General features: G+C 45.2%; 1 protein-coding gene across 2 annotated transcripts in view; it reads left to right on the top strand.

Annotated features, from left to right (window-relative positions):
- The first annotated feature begins 3,008 nt into the window (after positions 1-3,008).
- TXNDC5 (thioredoxin domain containing 5) overlaps positions 3,009-23,799 on the top strand; it is a 36,088-nt gene continuing 15,297 nt past the window's right edge. The window contains exons 1-3 of one of the 2 annotated variants that reach the window (XM_059688573.1): positions 3,009-3,356; positions 7,315-7,464; positions 12,766-12,871. In XM_059688573.1, coding sequence (XP_059544556.1) covers positions 3,097-3,356; positions 7,315-7,464; positions 12,766-12,871 — 516 coding nt within the window. In that variant the 5' untranslated portion in view covers positions 3,009-3,096. The remainder of the gene's footprint in view (positions 3,357-7,314; positions 7,465-12,765; positions 12,872-23,799) is intronic. The other variant, XM_059688575.1, reaches the window with a different exon arrangement.

Raw genomic sequence — 23,799 nt, 5'->3', positions numbered from 1 at the left:
CACAGTCAAGTTTCCTCGGCCTCTTTATTATAAGGACACTCGTGATTACACGTAGGGCCTATCCAGATACCCAGGATAATCCCCCACCTGGAAATCTTTCCTCTTTAATTACCCCCACAAAGTCTCCTTTGTCCTATAATGTCCCACTCAGAGGTTCCAGGGATTAGGACCGGGAATGGCTCTAAAACACCGCTGGAGGACTGGCCTTGCTAGGAGGAGGATAATTTCTATCCGTGTAACCAGAGGAAGAGGGGGAAGAGGCTCGTGCAGGGCTGTACAGATTTGGTGGTGAAAAGATGAGGGAGGGCATGCTTTTTGGCTTTAATTTCTGAGAGAATTATGAGGTCATATTGACAGCTGAGAGGGATGATGACTGAAGGAGAGTGGAGAGGGGATTGCATACAGTGGAAAAACAAACTAACTTTTAGGCTTTTCAGCATCACTGCAGGAGAGCATGGCAAGGTAGTCAGGTATGAGGATGAGAATCCATGGGATGTAATTTGATCAGGAGGCAAGGGAAGGTGAGACTGTGAGATGGTGGGATTGGCAGCTCACAGGTCATGATGAATGGATACTGAGCAAAGTGAACTGTAAGTGCAAGAGGTATTGGGCAGAGTTGGATGCCTTTAATCAGGATTTTGGAGACAGTGCAGTTTCTGGTGATGCCAAGTTCTAGGGTTTCCTTTTTTGGAGGGAGTCTCTGAAGGACAAATAGATGACCATCACCTAGATGTTGAAGACATCAGGAATGAAGACAGGAAAGGGTGGCCCGGAAGCAAAGTCTTCAGTAAATGGGGTGCCAGTGGGGGGAGTGACCTGGAAGAAGTTAGATGATGAACGTAGATAGATGACAGGGACCAGAAGAGCAGTAAATGCCACACCTAATGGCATCAATTAAATGGGAGCTGGGGGTTGGCCAGCAGGTGAAGAAATGGTTAGGGAGGAGCAACGGGGAGCAGGAAAGCTACCTTCTGCATTTCCTGGCTCTAAGGAACTCAGGTGTGAAAGAGTAGTTAACAGTTAGAGGGCTCCTATGTTTCTACATTTGTACGAAGGAAAGAAGTGGATGCAATAAGAATGTGTGCTAATCTTTTGTTGGAATTTCCCAACATCACAGTGGAATGGTTTGGGAAGTATGAGATTTGCGGGAGGATAGAGATGAGAGTCTGGCAATAGGTTAATGGAGAGGATCCCTGGATGTTTAGTAGTGAGTTTTATAAGGACACAAAACACATGGAATCACATCACAGAGTGCTGGAAGCTAATTCCAGCAGGGCATGATAAATGCAATAAGTTTTCAAAAGGTTGATGGGCTTCTATATTCAGCAGGGCTGAATCATATTACCTGTTGCTGGAATAGCAGAAAGCATTTCCTCAAACCTGAAGATCTACATGTTATTACCTGCTGCTGGCCAAACAGCTGAACAGCTGTAGGCATTTCCCCAAACCTGAAGATACATATGACTGCCTGCTGCCAGACAGCTGAGGGCAGTTCCCCCAACCTGACAATGCCTACTGTATACCAAGCTTACCTTTCGGTATGTATATCTGCTTTGCTATAGGCCAGAAAGCCCTGGGTCCGGAGATTCAGGGAGAACTTGGTTACTGTATCTAAGACTCCTCTGGCTCCCCCATGTATTCCAAATTTATATTTCTAGTCTCTTTATTAATTTACACGCAGCCCCTTTTCCAGATTCCTGAACCCTTCTAGAAGCTGAGAAAGACCCTGGCAACAGAGGACCTTGAGAATGTGTCTTACCTTGAGGTTGGGGTGTTGAGCAGCAAACTATCATGGTCAAAGGCAAGCTTGAGGAAAATTAATCTTGAAGAAAAGAGGTCCTTCCTTAGAAAGTTATTGCAACAGGCCAGTATTAAAGGTTCAGGGAATAAATTTTGAGAATACTGGAAGAAATGATAGCTCTAAGAAATGTGCTTGGTTTGAATTATAGCAGATAAGGGAAATGAGAGAGCGAGTGGGAAATGGTTCTCATGTTTCAAGCTTAAGTGGGGAGGAGAATAGGTTTTGAATGGAAAGTAATGGTTTTGGTATTGGGCAAATCATGGCTAAAGGTTCAGCGGTGGCTGAACCTGAGGCTGGAGACCTGTAATGACGGGTGAGTCAGTGGTCTCTTCCCCTGATGCCAGGCCTGGAGTCACTGCCTCCAGTTTCCCAGACTGAGGATAATCAAGGGCCAAGCAGGATCCAGGAAGCTAACCATGGATTGTCTCTAATTTAGTTTCAGACCCCAGGGCAGGGTCTGAGCCTTCAGTTACCACAGGCAATAAGGGCTGTGAGGTGTGAACTGTGAGGTGCCCAAGACCGGGGGATGCCTTTCAGCCATTTCACATCAGCCATTTCACAAGGGACAAGGTTCGGCCAGCGTAGGGATGCTGTCATTCATCTTTATAACTCTCCTACACCACGACGTAGGGCACAGTAAGACACACCAGCTGGTCTTGTGAGGAGGAGGCCTGCAGGACTTGTCTCCGAGAGGCAGCTCTGACTTTCCTCCCTATTCTCCCCCAAGTTAAGGCAGGGCAGGGATAACAGCAAGGATTCCATCACACCTTTGAGCTCAGACTCAGAATCACAGTCTCGCCAAACATTTGACTCATTCAGGTGCACACCCCACCCACTTTTGCTCAATTTCCCACATTCCGCTGACAGTCATCTCTTTTCTTCCCTTTGCCCAAAAGGCCGGGTCTCTGTATGCCAAGATTAACCGAGGCTGACATTCCCTGGGTGGCATTCCTGCCTGGTCTCCGACACTCCAACATTCACCCTCTGAGCAGAGGGGGCACTGCCTGGGTCTGGGGAAGCGCAGGGGCCCGGTGGGACTAACCCGCACCGTCGCGGGAAGTGCCGATGGCCTGGCACGTAGACCTCACCCGGGCACCAGGACCCCCACCTCTCCCGCCCCCGCTCTCGGCGCTGCGGGCGCGCGCACTCAGTCTGGGGCGGGCGCGCCGAGCGGGGCGGGGCGGGGCGGGCGAGGAAGGGGCGCGGCTTCGGTGGGCGGCGCGCGGGGCAGTCGGCAGCGGGGGCGCCGCGGAGGGGACCGGCCGCCGCGATAGGAACGTGCCAGCCCCGCCGCGATGCCCGCGCGCCCCGGACGCCTCTTCCCCGCGCGGCCCCGACTGCTGGCCCCGGCCGCGCTGCTGCTGCTGCTGTTCGGCCATGGCGGCGGCGGGCGCTGGGGCGCCAGGGCCCAGGTGCCGGGCGCGGCGGCGGATGAGCCCTCCGCGGTGTTCGGGGGGGACCCGGAGGACCCGCACACCAAGCACCTGTACTCGGCCGACATGTTCACGCACGGGATCCGGAGCGCCGCGCACTTCGTCATGTTCTTCGCGCCCTGGTAACTGGACGCGCCGTCTCCTCTGGCCCCGCCGGCGCGGGCCGAGCCCCCCAAACCCCGCAATCTGCGCTCCCGGAGCGGCGCTGGGCCGGGGCCTGGGGGCGCGGGGACCCCGGCGGGCCGCGGGGCGGGCCGGGGCGCTCGCGGCTGACGTGGCGCCGGGCGGCCGGGCGGTGCAGGAGGGGGCGGTCCCCGACCCGGGAGCCCGGAATAGGCCGTCCCTCCCCTGCCCAGGGCCCCCTCCCCCAGTCCCTGGACGCGGCCAGGGGAAGGGCACTCGTGGACCTTTGGGGCTGCTGGAAGCCTAGGGGCACCCCTCAGTCCCCTGCCCCAAACTTGCTGCGCCCGCCGGAGGCGGAGGCCTGACGGAGCGGCGGGACCGGGGCCACGTGCGGCGGCCAATGGCAACCGGGGGTCCCGCCGCGGACTCTGCACGCGCCGCAGGGCTAATCGTCTGCCTGAGGGTTTAATGGGAAAATAAGAACTCACAGAGGTGTGAATTCCTACTTTGTGTGCTCCTAGGGTGGGAAGGGTGGCCCAGGCAGAAGAGAGTTCCTGTGCCGCCCCGAGCCGCGAGACTAGTGCGAATTCTGGGGACGCCCCCGCAGCTCCAGTGGATGGCTGTGCTCTTGTGACCGGAGCCCACTGGCCCTCCGCTCAAGGCTGTCTTCTGGCTCCTCCCCTCTGCTCTCTTGGGGCCTGCTCATCCAGAAAGTGTGAGATGGCAGAACTCACCGCGTAGGAAGGACGCTACCTCTTGCCGTGGTTCTGGGGCAGGGGCTACCCTCAGAGACCCCTACCCTGGGAGTTGTCCTAGCGAAGGACTTCCTGTCATTCACACCGGCACAGGTGGCGTTTTTCTTCCCGGATGCCGCAGTGACGGGAAGTCCTCACGGGGCAGAGCAGAAAGCTAGTGTTTGGGCACAAGGCAGTTTGCAGGCTTTATTGCAGAATTTGGCCTCCTTCCCCAGTGTGGGGGAGAAGCTCATTGAGATGTGGGAAAGGGATGTAAGAAGGAACAGAGAGAAGATGCCTAAGAAAAACGGCCTATTCAGAAATTTTGCTGGCGAAGTTGGAGGAACTTTTTCCCCTTTCTCGACATATTCAAGTTATTACTGGGTTTTATTCAGTTTAGTTGGAGTTAAATCAACTTTCGGGGGCGGGTTTGAGTCACAGCTATCGTGTATTAACAGTGTTTCAAGTTCCCAAGAACCAACTGACTTGGATTTTTAGAACCACTGTGGTATAGAAAAATACATAAAATAATTATTCAGTATTAATAGTTACTTTGGGAAGGAGTATTCTTAGAGTAACTATTTCAATTATGTACAATACTTAATTGGAGCTAATTCCAGTGGAATAAATCTCTCTCTATTTTCTGTTTATTTTTTTGAAGAAAAAAAACTACGCAGACATAATAAGTCCATGCATGGAATGGACTTTTAATTTTGGAGAATCTGTAATACTCACCAGCTAGTCCTGGACTGAGTGAGGGAGAAGACTGGCAAATTTGAGCTCTTGTTATTAAGTAAATTGTTTTTTCATTTATGTGGTTTATAATCTTTTAGGTGGATGCCCCCAGAAAAAGTAACTTCAAGTTTTTTTTGTTTTTTTTTTAAGGACTAACCTTTCTTTTTTAAAAAATATTTTTTATTGACTTCAGAGAGGAAGAGAGAGGGAGAGAGAGATCATTGAGAGATGAGAGAGAATCATTGATGGCTGCCTCCTGCACGTCCCCCACTGGGGATGGAGCCTGCAACCTGGGCATGTGCCCTTGACGAATCGAACCTGGGACCCTTCAATCCACAGGCTGACACTCTATCCACTTAGCTATACCAGCTAAGGCAAAGTTTTTATTTTGCTTCTGAATAGTCTACTACAAAATATTTAAACAGATATGTGGGGTTTTCTATGATGACATTTAAAAGTTACACTTTAACAGCAGATTGGAACTCAGATAGAATATGCAGTGGGTTCTCCCCAATCCCTCATCTCATTCCAGTTTCAGTTTCTGTGGGATACTGGAAGCCCACATGTGATTTGAGATCAGGGGTACCCTGCAGAGAAAACATTGATCTTTGTATTTTTGCTCTGCACTTGACAGATATAGGGTAGCCCTGCTGTAGATTTTGTGCTAGTATCTTCTGTATGGCTGGTTTGCAGGTCACACTAAACCTGGTGGTGATGGCGAGGTGAAGGTTGGGGCCACCTCCTTGTGAAGACCAGGTAGCTTTGCTCTGCTGCATGGCCACAAGACGCCTTCTGAATGCAGCTGCTGTCTCAGAGGTTCATGCTGTAGCCAGAAGGGTCCCAAACCAGAAGTGCTAACTACATGGCACCCGTGGATCTATCACTGAGAAATTGCCGAACACTTAAGTATACCACAAGCATGTGCTAGATACTGGGAACACAGCTGTGAAAGGGATAATGCTGTCGTCCCGGCCCTTTTACTACATATACATAGATATAATTCCCTCACAATTATCTTTCAGAAAAGAGGGAATCATATTGTTTTGGAATATCTTATAAAGCAGGGATTCTCTTAGCTGCCCAAGAAAGAGCTGCTTAGGGAAGATACATTGGCTTAAGCACACTTTTTTTTGTGCTACCTTTAGGTATGTATTATAGAGATAATCTGTCAGGAAAGAAGAGACATTATCTTATTGAGAAATTATTTTGAGGATAAGCAAGCATCCTCAAAGCATTAAAGATCACTTTAGAAAGCAGCACAGCAAGCAGTTACACTGTAGATGTCATGCATGCACACTTAGCAGGTGAATGGGGAAAAAAGTACCATGTGCTGTAATGACTGTGCTAGAAGCTTGAGATAAAGTTTCTAGAATTCAGTCATGGCCCTGCAGACAGCAGACAATAAAGAAGATCAGCTATATGACAATAGACTTAGTTGATGGGAAAGATGCTGATACTGTTACGACATGTAAAGAACAGCACAAAGCAATAATTCCAAGTTAACATCATTTTAAATGATCGGTGATTTAAAAATATCTGTAGTTAAATTCATACAACGACTATTATAAGCATACATTTGATTACATCAAATTTAGAAGTGTGAGTGGACACAAACTTTTTTAAAGCTTCTCATTGGAGAGTATGCAGAATTGACTTAATTTTGGGGCAGGCTTGCATTTGCAGATATTGGGTATATGGTACAGGAGACCTGACTAAATAATAACGGGGCAATTATAGCAAAAAGTGCGAAGCTGCACCTGTAGAGGAAGAGAAGAGAATGGGCACCAAATAGCCTGAGAAGTCAGGGCTGGAGGAAGTGACACCTGAACTAAACCTGAAGGGCAAACAGCAATTAGCTAGGTCAGGGGTCGGCAAACTCATTAGTCAAATATCAACAGTACAATGATTGAAATTTCTTTTGAGAGCCAAATTTTTTAAGCTTAAACTACATAGGTAGGTACATTGTTATTAACTTAATTAGGGTACTCCTAAGGCTTAGGAAGAGCCACACTCAAGGGGCCAAAGGGCCGCATGTGGCTCGCGAGCCGCAGTTTGCCGACCATGGAGCTAGGTGGGTTTAGGGAGGAAGTGTTAGAGCGCATGTAGTGATTCCAGGGCAAGCCAGGCTCTGGCCCTTTCAGAAAACTGCAGATACTGCAGTGTAGTACAGGGGGAGACTGCAAGGGAAGGAGGCAGCTGGGGCACAGAGGTGAGGGGGGAGGTCAGTAGGGGCACCTCAAGGAGGACCTAGCACAGTACCTTGCTAAATTTGGATGTCATGATAAGAACCCTGCAGGGACTTTCAGGGGGGTGGGTTGTAAGCAGGGGAGTGAGGTTTTGTACTGATTGTGAGCTAACCCATCTCTGTTGTTGTGTAAAGAAGGGATCCTAGAGCCCCATTGCCCTGTGGAAATGGCTGAAGGGGGGCGAGGGCTGGGCATCCTCTGACCCTGCACTCAGCACACTTGTTACTCTCACCTTGTTGTAGGTGTGGGCACTGCCAGCGGCTGCAGCCTACTTGGAACGAACTGGGAGACAAGTACAACAGCATGGAAGATGCCAAAATCTACGTGGCTAAAGTGGACTGCACGGCCAGCTCAGACGTGTGCTCCGAGCAGGGGGTGCGAGGATACCCCACGTAAGTGGGAAGGGCACATGCTTCCCGTATCTTCCAGGTTTCCACTCCTTTTGGCCAGCTGCCTTTGGCCAAAGAAAGCCCAAGTTACATTTTTGGTACCTTCCTGTGTAGTTCTGAGGCATGAGGGGCTGCTAAATTTAAGCAGGCAGTCCCTGTTGTTAGGAAAGATGATATTTAACACCAGGTCTATATTAGGTGTCTTTTTGTACCTTCTATGGAAAAAGCCTTTGATTAATCAGTGTTGGGTTTTCCTGTTTATAGGAACATGTGTTTTCAAGATAAAAGTGATGATCTCTATGAGGTCCTGTCATGTTTGATGTTCACGAGGACATTACACAATTGAGTACAAATTTTGTCATCAATTTAGTATTGATTTTTGATCACTCTGTTATTCCTAACCATCTTCCTAGAGTATTTCCCATGTGACGAGCACAAGGCTATTTCTTTTGGACAGAAAGGTAACAAAGTGGGATACAGTGGTTCTGACAAGGAACATGACTTCCTCTCTTGACAGTTAAAAGGGTTTTTTGGTTTTAAGAAACTGAAACTGGCTTAATAAACAACAGATTCATTAGTAAGCTGTGAGGGAAGCTCTGAGACTCAGCTCCAAAGATTTGGGGGCCTGTTTTTGTGGGTCTCCCTTAAGATGTCTTTACCTCCTGGCTCTGTGTCTCCGCTGCCAGGTGGACTTGGCCCACCACTCACTGGCCCAGCTTAGACGGGTGTTCATTCCGGGAACAGTCTTGTGGCCAGAGAGGCAGGATCTCGCAGGAAAACAGCAGCCCCATTCAGACCACACGGCAGTGGAGAGCCCTTCTCCAAAAAAGGGAAGGTGCTGTTTCCAGGAGGACGGCGGGGGGATTGGCTGTTGCAGCCCCAGAAATGCTTGTTCACATTGATGGGTTAAGGAAAGTCTGTCTAAAACCTGAGCTTATCTCCCAACCTGAGAGTCAGGATGGAAACGCGGAAGGAACTCTGGGCTGGAACCTAGAAGCCAGGGTTGAATCCCAGCTCTACCATCTAGTTATCGTGTAACTCTGGCCACACTGGTTAACTTCTGAGTCTAAAGTAGGACACTGAGACTCACCCCACCCCCCTGAACATTGTTATGAAATAGCATGTGTGCAAACACCATTCTGAGCATACCCAGCAAATGTTAGGTTTCCCCTCACATTTGGAAATTTGGCATTTCCACATAGGACTCTGGAATTCTTGGTCTTTGGTGAATGCTCGCTAATCTAAATGCCATAGTTCAAGTCTGCATCAAGTCAGGTCAAATAGAGATAAAACTTCCCACCATGTGTACCTACCTAAAGGCACCAGTGTCCTGTGCATCATCACATTGCATTTAATGTAAACTCTGCTGGGATGGAGTGTCCCAAAGAAGCGGTCACTGACTCATGGGAGCAGGAGAGGAGATGGATGCTCACTTATTTGAGAGCCTGTGACTGCAAAGTGCAGGGGCCGCAGAGATGGTTGACTGTGGTGGCCACTCTTAAACAGCTGGCCATCTGTGGCCATGTGGCTGTTTGCACTACCAACCATGCCACAGGGAAGGCGAAACAACAGGAGCTGTCACAGGGCTGAGAGGGCGCACAGTAGGGGCAGCAGAGAGGGGAGTAGAGGTTCCACCTGGACTTGACTATATGAGCTATCTGTCTGCAACGCTCTTCACAGATTTTAAAAGATCCATGTTGGATCATGTGTCCAACATTATTAAGAATATAAGGTCTCCCAGATAAAACCATGCACTGGTTTTGTGTTGAAAAAAAGGTAAAGTGAGTTTACACTATGCCAGATGTGATTTGGGAAGGACCTTGCATGCCCATGACACAAAGGTGCCTGGGGAGAGTTTTGTTTCATTGAAGGCAGGAGGCAGATGTGTTGCATAAAATGTAGTCGCAGGAGGGCGTTCATAGGTTACCTGTTGAGCTTTTACTTCCTCTAACATGGTCCTCATCTCATAGAGATGTTGCAGGGCCTGAATCGGATAGCGGATGTCAACGCCTGAGCGTGGGGTGTGTGTGTTGGTACATCTGCTTTGTGTCATTCTTCCTGGCCCCTGTGACTGGAGGCGAGGATGGGAGAGGGAGGCATTGAGTTCTCGTGCCCCTGCAGGTGGCTGGCTGTGCCCAGGAAAGTGTTGAGGTCCTCCTGTGGAGCCGGAAAATAACCTTCATCACCTGGGAGAACGTGAGCAGGGGCAGGGCTGAAAGAGGCTCCTAGGGCTGCCGTAACAGAGTGCCACAAGCTGCTGGTTGAAAAGAACAGACATTTATTCTCAGTTCTGGAGGCCAGCAGCACAAAATCAAGGCATCAGCAGGGCCATGCTCCCTCGGAACCTGTCAGGAAAGCCTACTTGCCTCTTCCCTGCTTCTGGGTGTTTGCTAACAATCTTTGGTGTTCCTTGGCGTGTAGACGCATCCCTCCAGTCCTCCATCTTCACGTGGCCTTCTCTCTCTCTGTCCAAATTTCTCCTTTTCATAAGCACACAGTCATAGTAAATGAGAGCTCACCCTATAAGCCTCAGTTTAACTTACCTCCGTAAAAATCCCCTTTCTACATAAGGCCACGTTCACAGGTACTGCGGTTAGGACTGCAACAGATCTGATTTGGGAGACACAGTTCAGTCCATAGCACTATCTCATTGCTTGTAGCAGAACTTTTGTCACATTGTTTTCCACAGTGACCCATAAATTTGCTCCCCGACAGTCTCCTTGAAAAAAAAATAGATTACCGAAACTCCCAAATGCCCATTTGGAGGTCGGTGGTAGCAGAACAGTTTGGTCTTGTACCCTGCGGCTCTCTCTCCCTCCACAGTGAGAATTGAAGTCAGACTGAAAAGTCTGGGGAGGAAGCTCTAATTTTATTCCGAGGCTCTATGGACTTTAGGAAGAAACTCAGACTTGGGCAGGCAGAGAAGTTTTCAGTCCATCAAGAAGAGATTTTTAAAAAGTGCTTATTTTGTTTTTGCTCAAAGCACACCACGTTGGGAAAATATCACAGGTTGGGTTTTACTGATTTTTAAAATTAGCAAAGAAATGGGGAATGAGTTTGACAACGCCTGGTCCTTTCTGATATTTGAGGATCCTGAAGCTCTTTGGAGAGAGATGCTTGGAAGGGAGAAGGGAGGTGGAGAGGACAGTAGCATCTTCTAGTTCTCTGGGCCAAGCACATGTTTCCAGAGCTTTATATGGTCCCAGGCGTGGGTCTGGGCATTCTTTTCTTCTTCTTCTTTTTTAAAATTATTGTTTAAGTATTACATATAGTATTACATATGTCTCCCTTTTTCCCCATTGGCCACCCCCCAGCACATTCCCTCACCCCCCTAGTATCTGTGTCCATTGGTTATGTTTATATGCATGCATACATGTCCTTTGATTGATCTCTTACTCCCCTCCCTCCCCTGCCTTCCCTCTGAAGATTGACGGTCTGTTCAATGCTTCTCTGTCTCTGGATGTATTTTTGTTCATCAGTTTATGTTGTTCATTATATTTCACAAATGAGTGAGATCGTGTGATATTTTTCTTTCTCCGACTGGCTTATTTCGCTTAGCGTAATGTTCTCCAGGTCCATCCGTGCTGTTGCAAATGGTAAGAGTTATTTCTTTTCTTTTTTTTTTTAAAAAATATATTTTTATTGATTTCAGAGAGGAAGGGAGAGGGAGAGATAGAAACATCAATGATGAGAGAGAAGCATTGATCGGCTGCCTTTTGCACACATGTGCCCTTGGCCGGAATTGAACCCGGATCCTTCAATCTGCAGGCTGACACTCTATCCACAGAGCCAAACTGGCTAGGGCTGAGTTCTTTCTTTTTTACAGCAGCGTATTCTTTTTTTTAAATATATTTTATTGATTTTTTACAGAGAGGAAGGCAGAGAGATAGGGAGTTAGAAATATCAATGAGAGAGAAACATCGATTAGCTGCCTCCTGCACATCTCCTACTGGGGATGTGCCCGCAACCCAGGTACATGCCCTTGACTGGAATCGAACCCGGGACCTTTCAGTCCGCAGGCCGATGCTCTATCTACTGAGCCAAACTGGTTTCGGCCAGCAGCGTATTCTTAATTGTGAAATCATACTTTGGAGTTGCTTACATTGCTAAACTTCAGGAAGTCACAGGCATACTGGCCAAATCTAGTTAGATTTCGGCTTTTTGTTATGGTTGTAAAAGTGTAAGCTGCTGAGGAAGTGGCATGAATATTCTTTATTGGAGGCACACTAGGAAAGTCACCTAAGCCCATCGCAGGATCTTAGCTTCTGGGTGAGGCCATTAAGCCTGTTTTAATGTAAAGATTTACTGCAGCCAATGACTTCATTTTAAGTCATTTGGGGAGGTAGCTAGTCAAACCCACAGTTCTGATCGCTGCACATCTTACATTTTGACACTGCGTTTTGGGCATCTGCTAACAAACTCCAGGTGCATGCTGTAGAATGTAAGGGGTGTTTCAGATGAGTAGGCTTGCCAAAAAAGGCCTGTCTGTGTATTTTTCTGTCAGTAGCCACATTTCCCCCTCCGTCCTTGATACCTTCTACTAATTCTGTCAATAGAAGAATTAATCCTGCCCCCTCCTTCCTTGACACCTTCTACCAAGTGTTATCACGAGCATGCTTTCCCATGACCGGTGGCATGATACAGGGTCTGGAAGCATTAACTTGAGCCTCTGGCAATGTCTTTTGCTCACCTCTGAAGGAATGCTCCATACTCTGTCTGCAGATCTCTTCAGAGGCTAATATGTGTAGAAAAAAGAAAAGATTCCTTCTCTGTGGGGAAGTGAGTAACCACCGGCCATTGTCAAGGTTGTTCTTACACCTGGATGCTCATGCTTTGTAAGTCAAGGAGCTGTCACGGCAGCCTGGGAATACAGTGCTGTTTCTACTACAGTTCTCATTTTAAAAAATATGAAAAAGCAGGACATGCAACTACTAACGCTGGGAAGGATGGCAAACCCCTGGCAGGGAAAGCTTGAGAGCTCTGCACAAGCGAACACCTGCAGCCTGGGGTTTAAGTCACAGCTTTGGGCTTGATGTATCCACCTCAGCTTTATTTTTCTTGAATAAAATATAAAACTTTAAAAACTATAGGATTAAATGAATATATCATCTCCTAGATTATTTTTTTTTCTTTGCAAGTTTCATCAGAGAGTGGCAGATACTGCCTGGCTGTAGCCCACTGATCACTCACTTCCTGGCTGCCTCCCTAAACCATCTTGCTCCCTGATATGACTGACGGTGCTTTTTGCTCCGAGCAGTTTGGAGTGCTTTAAAAATCTGCTGTAATCCTGTGTTCTCCTTTCAGCTTGAAGCTGTTCAAGCCTGGTCAGGAAGCTGTGAAATACCAAGGTCCCCGGGACTTCCAGGCGTTGGAAAACTGGATGCTGCAGACACTGAACGAGGAGCCTGCCGTGAGTGCACAGAGGGCTCCCTCCCTCTCTTTCTTCCTACATTTTGGGGTAATAAAGAGGCCGGTTTAGGTGAAAAGTTAAGGATACTATTTTGAGACTACTTTTCACTTTTTTAGGACTCATTGATATAAGATTAACTTTTTTTCCTTCTCAAATTTTTTTATTGTGTTAAAAAACACAACAAAAAATGTACCATCTTCACTGTTTTAAGTGTACAGTTTAATGGCATTAAATACATTCATCATGTGCAAAAATCACCACCATCCTTCTCCAAAACTGTCTTCATCTCTAAGATGGAAACTCTGTACAATTAAACACTTAACTCCCCAACCCCCTCCCCCCAGCTCCTGGCAACCACCACTCTACTGTTTGTCTCTATGTTTTTAACTCTAAGTACCTTATGTAAAAGGGAAAAGATTAACTTTTAACAAACTTTTTATTATGGAAATATTCAAGCATGTACAAAAGTAGAAAGAAGAGTCTAGTGCCGTGATGTCCAACCCGTGTGCTGCAAGAATTTTTAAAACATGCAATAGCTGACTCTCCCAGTAGTTAGCTATGTGTGCCACGAGATGAAAAAGGTTGAAAATCGCTGGTCTAGTGAATGATGTCTCAGTGATGAGGAGTGTAATGAAGATGGTCCCCTGTGCCCATCCCTTGCTTCAACAAGTATCCCAGAGTGTGAATCCTTCCTTTTCTTCTCAACCCTCAGTCCGTAAGATGTTGCTGGCTTTGCTGATATTGTAACTTAATACTCTTAAAACTTTTAGTGTCTTAATTTCCTCCATACACTAAGGGTAATATCAGGAAGTTGTGGAAACTGGATGATTTCTGAGATATTTTTAAAAGACATTGCTGTGTGTAGAATGTTACTTACTAAAAAACATTTACAGTACTCTCCTCTTCGACGTTGGGAGTCTTAATTTTTTTATGAGTCATTATGATTGTAAATCATTCTTTACGTGTCCCTTCGAGCATGGTGCTGACTACTCAGTCCTCAGAGGCTCAGGGACCTTGGTGGTCTGTGGTGTTGTATTGGTGAGGGACTGGAAAGGTGGCCGGTATTCCCATCTGGATGTTTTTGATGAAAAATTTTAAGAGCAGCCTAAGTCTTTGAATGTGATTTCAATTTAAACACTTAACTTAGACTACTTTATTGTATCAGATAGGTGTTCACAGACTTAAAGGTTGTTTGTGCTCATGTGCGATTCCAGTCTTTGGGGGGCTCAGCTGCCACTGCTGTCATTTTCCAGGGTGTCTGTGTGGTCCTTCATGATGTGTCCCTTCAAGTGCGGTGCCAACTGTCAATCCCCAGAGGCTCGGGGGACTTTGGTGCCTCCTACGTGCACCTGTATCTCACATTTTATAGTCTATGAGTATATGGTGAAGAATGCTGGAATGCGGCATTGAATAAGTTGACCAGAGGCTTGTCTAATTTAAGTAACATGGGAAACCACAAACCTCACAGAGAGTAATTTGCATCTCCATCTTGGCAAGAGAGCTGGGTGAGCCAGGTGCGACTTTCATGTAGCTTTTAGCTTCAGATTGTTTTCTTTTGTGAGAATGTTCTCTGATGGGAGGAAGCTAATTTTAGAGAGGAGTTAATAGTTTCGAAAAGACTTTTAAAATAAACTTCTCACACAACATAACCCACAGTCTTCTACGTTGATGTTATTTAAGAAACCCGCAGCCAGTATCAGGATGGCAGAGAGGCTCATCTGTGGGCCAGTGAGCATCCCGTTCATGGAGGACAGCCATGTGCAGGCTGGGAGGGCCGTGCGTGGGGCCAGGGCCAGGCTCAGCGTAGATGTCCTGAGAAGCAGCGTCTTGTCTCAGTGTGGGAGGGCACGGTGCATGGAATCCACCCATCACCACCCTAGAATCACAGTTAACCCACTGGCCATATCTTAGTGCCTCAGAGCAATAGGGATCTCAGCCAACTGCTAGAAACAATGACTGTTCTTCCGGTAGAAGAGCTCATATATTCAAACTTTATATTGCACTCTGAAAACCTTTTCAGTTTGAACTTTGCTGTTTATTGTAAACAAGTTTTTTTAAAGTTGTTATCTGTATTTATATCTATGTAACTTTGATATATACATTTTTATATTTAGACAGGATAAATTTAGATTTTTCCTCTGAGTGTATGGCAATATTAAAGAAACTCAAAGAGAAGAAAACCTACCATTTCTTACAGTCTGCCCCAAATTTTACATTTCCGTGTTTACATCTGTATTAAACAGTTATAGTCATATAAACATAGTTCTTTTCATGAATGATCTTCTTATATAGTGATATTGTTTTATACTGATCACATATCATGACAATGGATATTTAGTTATTTATAATTTTCTGTCATCAGAAGTGCTGTAAGGAACATGTTTATGAAGGACATTTTTTTCTACCTCTCAGGAATGTGTTTAGAATATATTCCCAGACATAAAATAGCAAGACAAAAAATAAATAAATAAATAAATAAATAAATAAATAAAAGCAAGACCACTTTTATGGCTCTTGATCAATATTGGCAGATTGTTTTCTTAAGAATCTAGAGTGGGAAAAAGATGGTAGCTGGCAGGACGGAGGTGCGGGAGAGGGTGTGAGTGAGTGAGCGGGTGAAAGGGGAGTGTGTGGATGTGTGTGGTGTGGGTGTGAGTGAGGGACAGTTAGATCCTGCAGGAGTATCAGGGGCTGGCAGACCAGGCTCTCCTGGATGGGGAGCCCCTGCCATCATTGCAGGCACTACCTGGGCTGCTGGGTTCGGGCACGGAGCCCACACCATATTGAAGGGGAGAACAGCATCCTCTAGGACAGCCGTGGGCAAACTATGGCCCGTGGGCCGGATCCGGCCCGTTTGTGAAATGAATAAAACTATTGAAAAAAAAAGACCGTACCCTTTTATGTAATGATGTTTACTTTGAATTTATATTAGTTCACACAAACACTCCATCCATGCTTTTGTTCCGGCCCTCTGGTCCAGTTTAAGAACCCATTGTGGCCCTCGAGTCAAAAAGTTTGCCCTCCCCTGCTCTAGGAACTCATCATCACCATCACCCAGACTGGCCTTGGACACTGCTCAGGACCCTGCAGCCACACCAGCCAAAGTCCTGTTGCCTGGCCTGCATGCAGACTTGCAGACCTTAGGACGTCCACTTCCAAGGGTACATGGCTCCCACATCAGTAAGTGGGACTTCCCTGCCCTGGCTACCAACCTCCAGACACTGCAGTCGTGCTGAACCAGCATGCACGGGGTCCACTCCCTGCCCTGGCAGGTGGCTTCCCAGTGCTTCTGGGAGCTGCCCCGGATGCGTGTGCATCCAACTAAAGGTGCACGGCTCCTGTAGCAAAAACTCGGACTTACCCCGTGCTGGCTGCCAACCTTTGGACACCACAGTCACACTGAACCAACGCACATGGGGCCCCCTGACTCCCCGTCCTGGCAGGTGGCTTCCTGGTGCCTCTGGGAGCTGTTTGTGGGCACACAGGCATTCAACCAAGGGCACACGGCCCCTGTAGCAAAAACTCAGACTTCCCCCTCCCCAGTGCCAGCCCACAGACACCACAGTTGTGCTGCACAATCGCGTGGGCCCCCCTAGCCCGCCGCCTCAGCAGGCAGCTCCCGGTGCCTCTGTGAACCACTGCAAGGCAAAAGCATACCCAACCAAGGGCGCAGGGCTCCTGCAGCAGAAGCTGGATCTTGCACCTCTCCGGCTGCCAGCATCCGGTCTCCATGGTCGCACCGCTCCAGCACGCAGGCTCCCTGAGCCCACTGCCCCAGCGGACAGCTCCTGGGTGACTCTGTAAGCCACTGCTGGTTACGTGCATACCCAACCAAGGGTGCACTGCTCACGAATCAGAAACTGGGACTTCCCCCTCCCCGGCATCTGGACACCACAATACGCCACAATCGCGCCGCTCCAGCGTGTGGTCTCCAGGAGCACACAGCCCTGGCAGACAGCTCCTGGGCCCCTCTGAGAGCTGCCACTGGGCATGTGCCTCCCCAACCAAGGGCCCACGGCCCCCTCTGTAGGATCGATGACTTCTCCCTCCCGCCTGCCTGCTCTGGACATGGTGAGTTACTGAGGACTCGCCTCCTCGGACAAGGTCACATGGCTTCAGCCACAGACACCGAGACTCCCACATCTCCAGCTGCTGGCTCCTGGACCCCCTCGTGATTTTCAGAGGGAAATCACTTGGGCCAGAGTTCCACTGCCTCAACTGCAGACTATGGGACAACTGCTCCCCATGGTCACAGGCTCTGGGACCTCATAGTGAATTGCAGAGTGACGCTACCTCAGCAAGAATCACACAACACTGGCCAAAGTTACAGTACCTGAGCTGCAGGCCCCAAGACACCTTCTTCCCGGGCCATGGACTCCAGGAAATCACAGTGAACATATACCAATGAGACCTCAGACAACCCTTTCCATAAGAGCCGGAACCACTATCACATCCACAACAGCTTGCACAACGAAACCGGGGGTAAGTCACATTGCCAGACAATCTGTGGCGTGACTTTATCCACGAATGAGAAATCAACGTTCAAAACCCAATTACAACAGAAGAACCTAAATAGCACAAGTAGGGGGCTCCACTAGATCACCAAGCCCAGGGGATCCGAGAGACTGCACCACTGAGTCCCAAAAATCACCAACTACGTAGAAACACCCCCAAAAGAATCTGGATAGCAAAAACAGTTGGATCTAAGACAATTAAAACAATACAGCAAAAAATGGGGAGACAAAAAAACACACCAATACCCAAAGGAAAAAAAAGGGAATCACCAGAAAAAGAATTAAATGAAATTGAGGCAAGTAACTGGACAGAGAAAGAATTCAGAGTAATGGTTATAAGGATGCTTAAACGTCTGGAAGATAAAGACACACAATTCTATGAGAGTTATAAGGAGCTGAATGATTATGTCACCAACATGAGAAGGAATCAAGAGGAGATGAAGAATGACATAGCTGCAATAAAGAACACAATGGAAGGCTTCAACAGTAGAGTAGTAGAAGCTGAGGACCACATCATTGAGCTACAAGACAAGGTAGAAAAAAAACACGCAAACACAGCAACAACTGGAAAGAAAATTTAAAAAGTAGGAGAGCCTAAGAGAGCTTTGAGACAACATGAAATGAAACAACATTCACACAATAGGCATACCAGAAGGAGAGGAAACAGAACAAGGAATAGAAAACCTGTTTGAAGAAATAATAACAGGAAACTTTCCTGATGTTGGGAAGAAAAAAGCCACACAAGTCCAAGAAGCACATAGAGTCCCAAATAAGATGAACCCATAAAGACCAACACCAAGACGCATCATAAATTGGCAAACATCAACAACAAAGCAAGAATCCTAAAGGCTGCTAGAGATAGACAGACAGTTACCTACAAGGGATCTCCCATTAGACTGTCAAATGATTTATTAACAGAAACTCATCAGGCCAGAAGGGAATGGAATGAAATATACAAAGTGATGCAAAGAAAGGGAGGGAATCCAAGAATACTATACCCAGCAAAGCTCTCATTCAAAATTGAAGGTGAAATCAGGAGCTTCACAGACAAAAAAGGGATAAGGGAGTTTATCACCACCAAGCCAGCAATGCAAGAAATGCTAAAGGGACTGCTGTAAATAGAAGAAACAGAAAGGGAAGAAGGAACACAGGCATAAAGAATAAAAATGGTGACTAACAAGTACTTATCAATAATAACCTTAAATGTAAATGGATTAAATGCTCCAATCAAAAGACATAGGATAGCTGAATGGATAAGAAAACATGACCCTTATATTTGCTATCTACAAGAGACCCACCTCAGAACAAAGGACTCACACAGACTGATAGTGAAGGAATGGAAAAAAATTTTCAGGCAAATGGAAATAAAAAAAAAAAAAGCTGGAGTAGCAATACTTATATCTGACAAAATAGACCTCAAAGTGAAGGCCATAACAAGAGATAAAGAGAGCCACTTAATAATACTAAAGGGAACAATTAAACAAGAAGGAATAACTATGGTAAACATATATGCACCCAATATAGGAACACCCAAATACATAAAAAAAAAAAAAACCTGGAAGATATCAAGGGAGAGATCGACAGCAATACAATCATAGTAGGGGACTTTAATACCCCGTTGACACCACTGGATAAATCATCTAACAAAAAAATCAGCAAAGAAACAGCAATCCTAAATGACTCACTAGAGCAGATGGACTTAATCAACATCTTCAGAATATTTCACCCCAAAGCTACAAAATATACATTCTTCTCAAGTGTACATGGGACATTTTCAAAGATAGACCACATACTAGGACACAGGCAAAGTCTCTTCAAATTCAAGAAGATAGAAATCATATGAAGCATCTTCTCTGATCACAATGGCATAAAATTAAAAATCAACTACAATAAAAACATTGAAAAAACAAACACTTGGAGGCTAAATAGCATGCTATTAAACAGTGATTGGCTTACCAAAGAGATCAAAGAAGAAATTAAAAACATTCTGGAAACAAATGACAATGAAAACACAAAAACCCAAAATCTGTGGGACACAGTGAAAGCAGTCCTGAGAGGGAAATTCATAGCTCTACAGGCCTACCTCAAAAAAACAAGAAAAAATGGTAATAAATTATCTAACCCTGCAACTTAAAGAATTAGGAGGAGAGAAACAAGAAAAGTCCAGAGTAAGCCAAAGGAAGGAAATACTAAAGATCAGAGCAGAAATAAGTGACATAGATTCAAAAAACAAAACAATACAAAAGATCAATGAAACCAAGAGCTGGTTCATTGAAAGGATAAACAAGATCAATGAACCTCTATCCAGGCTCACCAAGAAACAAAGGAAGAGGACCCAAATAAACAAAATCAGAAATGAAAGAGGTAAAGTAACAACCAACCCCACAGACATACAAAGGATTGTAAATAAATACTACGAACAACTCCCCTCTAACAAACTGAACAACCTCAACGGAATGGACATATTCCTACAAAAATAAAAGCTTCCAAAACTCAGTTAGGAAAGATAAAAAAACACACCTGAATAGCCAATAACTACGGATGAAATTGAAATAGTAATCGAAAAACTTCATTCAAACAAAAGCCCTGGACCAGATGGCTTCATGGGGCAGTTTTACCAAATATTCAAAGAAGAACTAAAATCTATCCTTCTTAGACTATTCTAAAATATTCAAGAGGAAGGCACACTTCCAAGTTCTTTCTATGAAGCCAGCATTGTCCTAATCCCAAAACCAGATAAGGACACTGCAAAGAAAGAGAATTATAAGCCAATACCCCTGATGAACATAGATGCTAAAATCCTCAAAAAAATTCTTGCAAATCGGATCCAGCAATACATTAGAAAGATCATACACCATGACTAAGTGGGATTTATTCCAGGGATGCTAGCCTGGTACAATATCCGCAAAACAATAAATGTGATGCATCACATAAACAAATTGAGAGACAAAAATCATATAGTCATATCAATTGATGCAGAAAAAGCATTTGACAAAATCCATCCTTTCCAGATAAAAACTCTCAGCAAAGTGGGAATAGAGGGATCATGCCTCAATGTAATAAAAGCCTTATATGATTAACCTACAGCCAACATATTCAATGGGCAAAAACTAAAACCATTTCCCCTAAGAACAGGAACAAGACAAGGATGCCCACTCCTGTTCAACATAGTACTGGAAGTGCTAGCCATAGCGATCAGACAAGAAGAAGAAATAAAAGGCATCCAAATTGGAAAAGAAGAAGTAACATTGTCATTATTCGCAGATGACATGATATTGTACAAAGAAAACCCTAAAGATTCCATCAAAAAACCACTAGATTTAATAAATGAATTTGGCAATGTAGAAGGATACAAAATTAACACCCAGAAACCTATGGCCTTTTTACACACCAATAATGAACTCACAGAAAGAGAAACTAAAAAAACCCAATTTACCATTGCAACAAAAAAGTTAAGATACCTAAGAATGAATTTAACCAAGGAGGTAAAGGACCTGTACTCAGAAAATGACAGGATGTTGAAAAAAGCAATAGAGGAAGACATAAACAAGTGGAAGAATATACAGTGTTGCCCTAGCCAGTTTGGCTCAGTGGATAGAGCATCGGCCTGCGGACTGAAGGGTCCCAGGTATGATTTTAGTCAAGGGCATGTACCTTGGTTGCGGGCACATCCCCAGTAGGGGGTGTGCAGCAGGAGGCAGCTGATCAATGTTTCTCATCAATGTTTCTAACTCTATTCCTCTCCCTTCCTCTCTGTAAAAAAAATCAATAAAAATAAGAAAAGAATATGCCGTGTTCATGGATTGGTAGAATCAACATCATTAAAATGTCCATACTGCCCAAAGCAATCTATACATTCAATGCAATCCCCATTAAATTATCAACGGCATACTTCAAAGACCTAGAACAAACTCTCCAAAAATTCATCTGGAATAAAAAAAGACCCCAAAAAGCTGCAGCAATCTTGAGAAAAAAGAACAATGTTGGAGGGATCACAATACATATGTAATATGTAATATATCAAGCTATATTATAATGCCACTGTTCTCAAAACTGCCTGGTACTGGCACATGAACAGACCTATAGACCAATGGAACAGAACAGGGAACCTAGAAATCGACCCAAGCCATTATGCTCAATTAATATTTGACAAATGAGGCAAGAGCATACAATGGAGTCAAGACAGTCTCTTCAATAAATGGTGTTGGGAAAACTGGACAGATACTTGCAAAAAAATGAAACTAGACCACCAACTTACACCATACACAAAAATAAACTCAAAACAGATAAAGGACTTAAACATAAGATGAGAAACCATAAAAATCTTAGGAGAATCCATAGGCAGCAATATAGCAGACATATGTTTACCGATACAGCTCCTAGGGCAATGGAAACTAAAGAGAAAATAAACAAATGGGACTACATCAAAATAAAAAGCTTCTGCACAGCAAAAGAAACCATCAACAAAACAAGAAAGCCCACTGCATGGGAGAACATATTTGCCAATGTTATCTCCGATAAGGGTTTAATCTCCAAAATTTATAGGGAACTCATACCACTTAACAAAAGGAAGATAAACAATTCAATCAAATAATGGGCAAAGGATCTAAATAGACACTTTTCGAAAGGACATACAGAAGGCCAAGAGACATGAAAACATTAGCTCAAAGTCACTAATCATTCGAGAGATGCAAATCAAAACGACAATGCGGTACCATCTCTCACCTGTCACAATGGCTGCCATCAGCAAATCAACAAATGACAAGTGCTGGCTAGGATGCAGAGAAAAAGGAACCCTTGTGCACTGCTGGTCGGAATGCAGACTGGTGAAGCCACTGTGGAGAACAGTATGGAGTTTCCTCGAAAAACTAAAAATGGAACTCCCATTTGACCCAGTGATCCCACTTCTAGGAATATATCCCAAGAAAACAGAAACACTAATCAGAAAGGATATTTGCACCCCTATGTTCATAGCAGCACAATTTACAATAGCTAAGATTTGGAAACAGCCTAAGTGCCCATCAGCAGATGAGTAGATTAGAACAGTGGTTGCCAACTTTTCGGTCCTCGCGGACCACCAGTTGGCAACTGCTGGAATAGAAAACTGTGGCACATCTACACAATGGAATACTATGCTGCTGTAAAATAGGAATTCTTACCATTTGCAACAGCATGGATGGAATAGGAGAGCATTATGTTAAGTGAAATAAGCCAGTTAGAGAAAGATAAACATCACATGATCCCACTCATTTGTGGAATATAATCAACATCATAAACTGATGAATAAAAATAGATACAGAGACAAAGAAGCATCGAACAGATTGTCAAACTTCAGCAGGAAGGCTGGGGAGAGTTTTGGCGGGGAGGGGTAAGAGATCAACCAAATGACTTGTATGCATGCATATAAGCATAACGAATGGACAAAAGAATAAATAAATTTTAAAAAAAGAATCTAGAGTGGACCCATTTCTGTGACCTACTGTGGTGTTCCCCAGTGGTAGGACTGCACTGGTGACTGCCATAGAGCACAGGAAGGGGTCATGCCCCCTAGTGCCATAAATATCATTTTAATACTGAGAGCCCTTTGAACACCTTATAGCAGCATACAGAGTGTTTTGTTTCACCTGTTGGACTCACTGACTGTTCACTGGGCCGTCATTCTCTTGGGCTCCTCTGGTGGGTACTTAGCACTTGGAAGTTTTGACAAACCAGTAGCAGAAAGGAAAACTTCATGAGGTTTATGATTACAGCTCAGGACACCTTTGAGCTGTCAGCACTTTTAAAGCTTTCAGTGACTGAACTTGGGTATTCTCTTTAATAGAAATATGAACTGCCACACAATTGAGTAATACCCAGGTGTTGACAGCAAAATGGTATTTCAGTGATCTTGTCTTCATCGCAGCTATACTGGCCTCAAAAATTGACCAATTTAGAATTGTGTAGTAAGTAGTAGGGTAACTGCATAGTTACACACCTTGGTGTCTGCTCAGGTACTGGCAGAAGTGTCTTTTTTTAAAAAAAAAAAAAGTTTGTTGATTGATTTTAGAGAGAAACATCAATTTGTTGTTCCACTTCTTTATGCATTCATTGATTGATGCTTGTATGTGCCCTGACCAGGGATTGAACCTGCTACCTCGGCATATTGGGATGATGCTCTAACCAACTGAGCTACCCGGCCAGGGCAGGAGCGTCTTTCTTAAAAACCGACTTCTTGATGGGAGAAGATTTTACTTTGGGTGGCATACATGCAATACACAGATCTTATAACATAGAAACCCTCACCTGAAATTTGTATGATCGTATTAACCAATGTCACCCCAATAAATTTAATTTAATAAAAGGGGGGGGGGAGCCACTTCTTGTACCTTTGTTGTGTTCTGTCCCAAATTTAGTCATGTGAGTTAAAAGTACAGC

The sequence above is a fragment of the Myotis daubentonii genome, chromosome 3, assembly GCF_963259705.1.
Source record: "Myotis daubentonii chromosome 3, mMyoDau2.1, whole genome shotgun sequence".
Classification (NCBI taxonomy): domain Eukaryota; kingdom Metazoa; phylum Chordata; class Mammalia; order Chiroptera; family Vespertilionidae; genus Myotis; species Myotis daubentonii.
The sequence above is the reverse complement of the archived record's forward strand: the minus strand, read 5'-3'. Positions and strand labels throughout refer to the sequence as shown.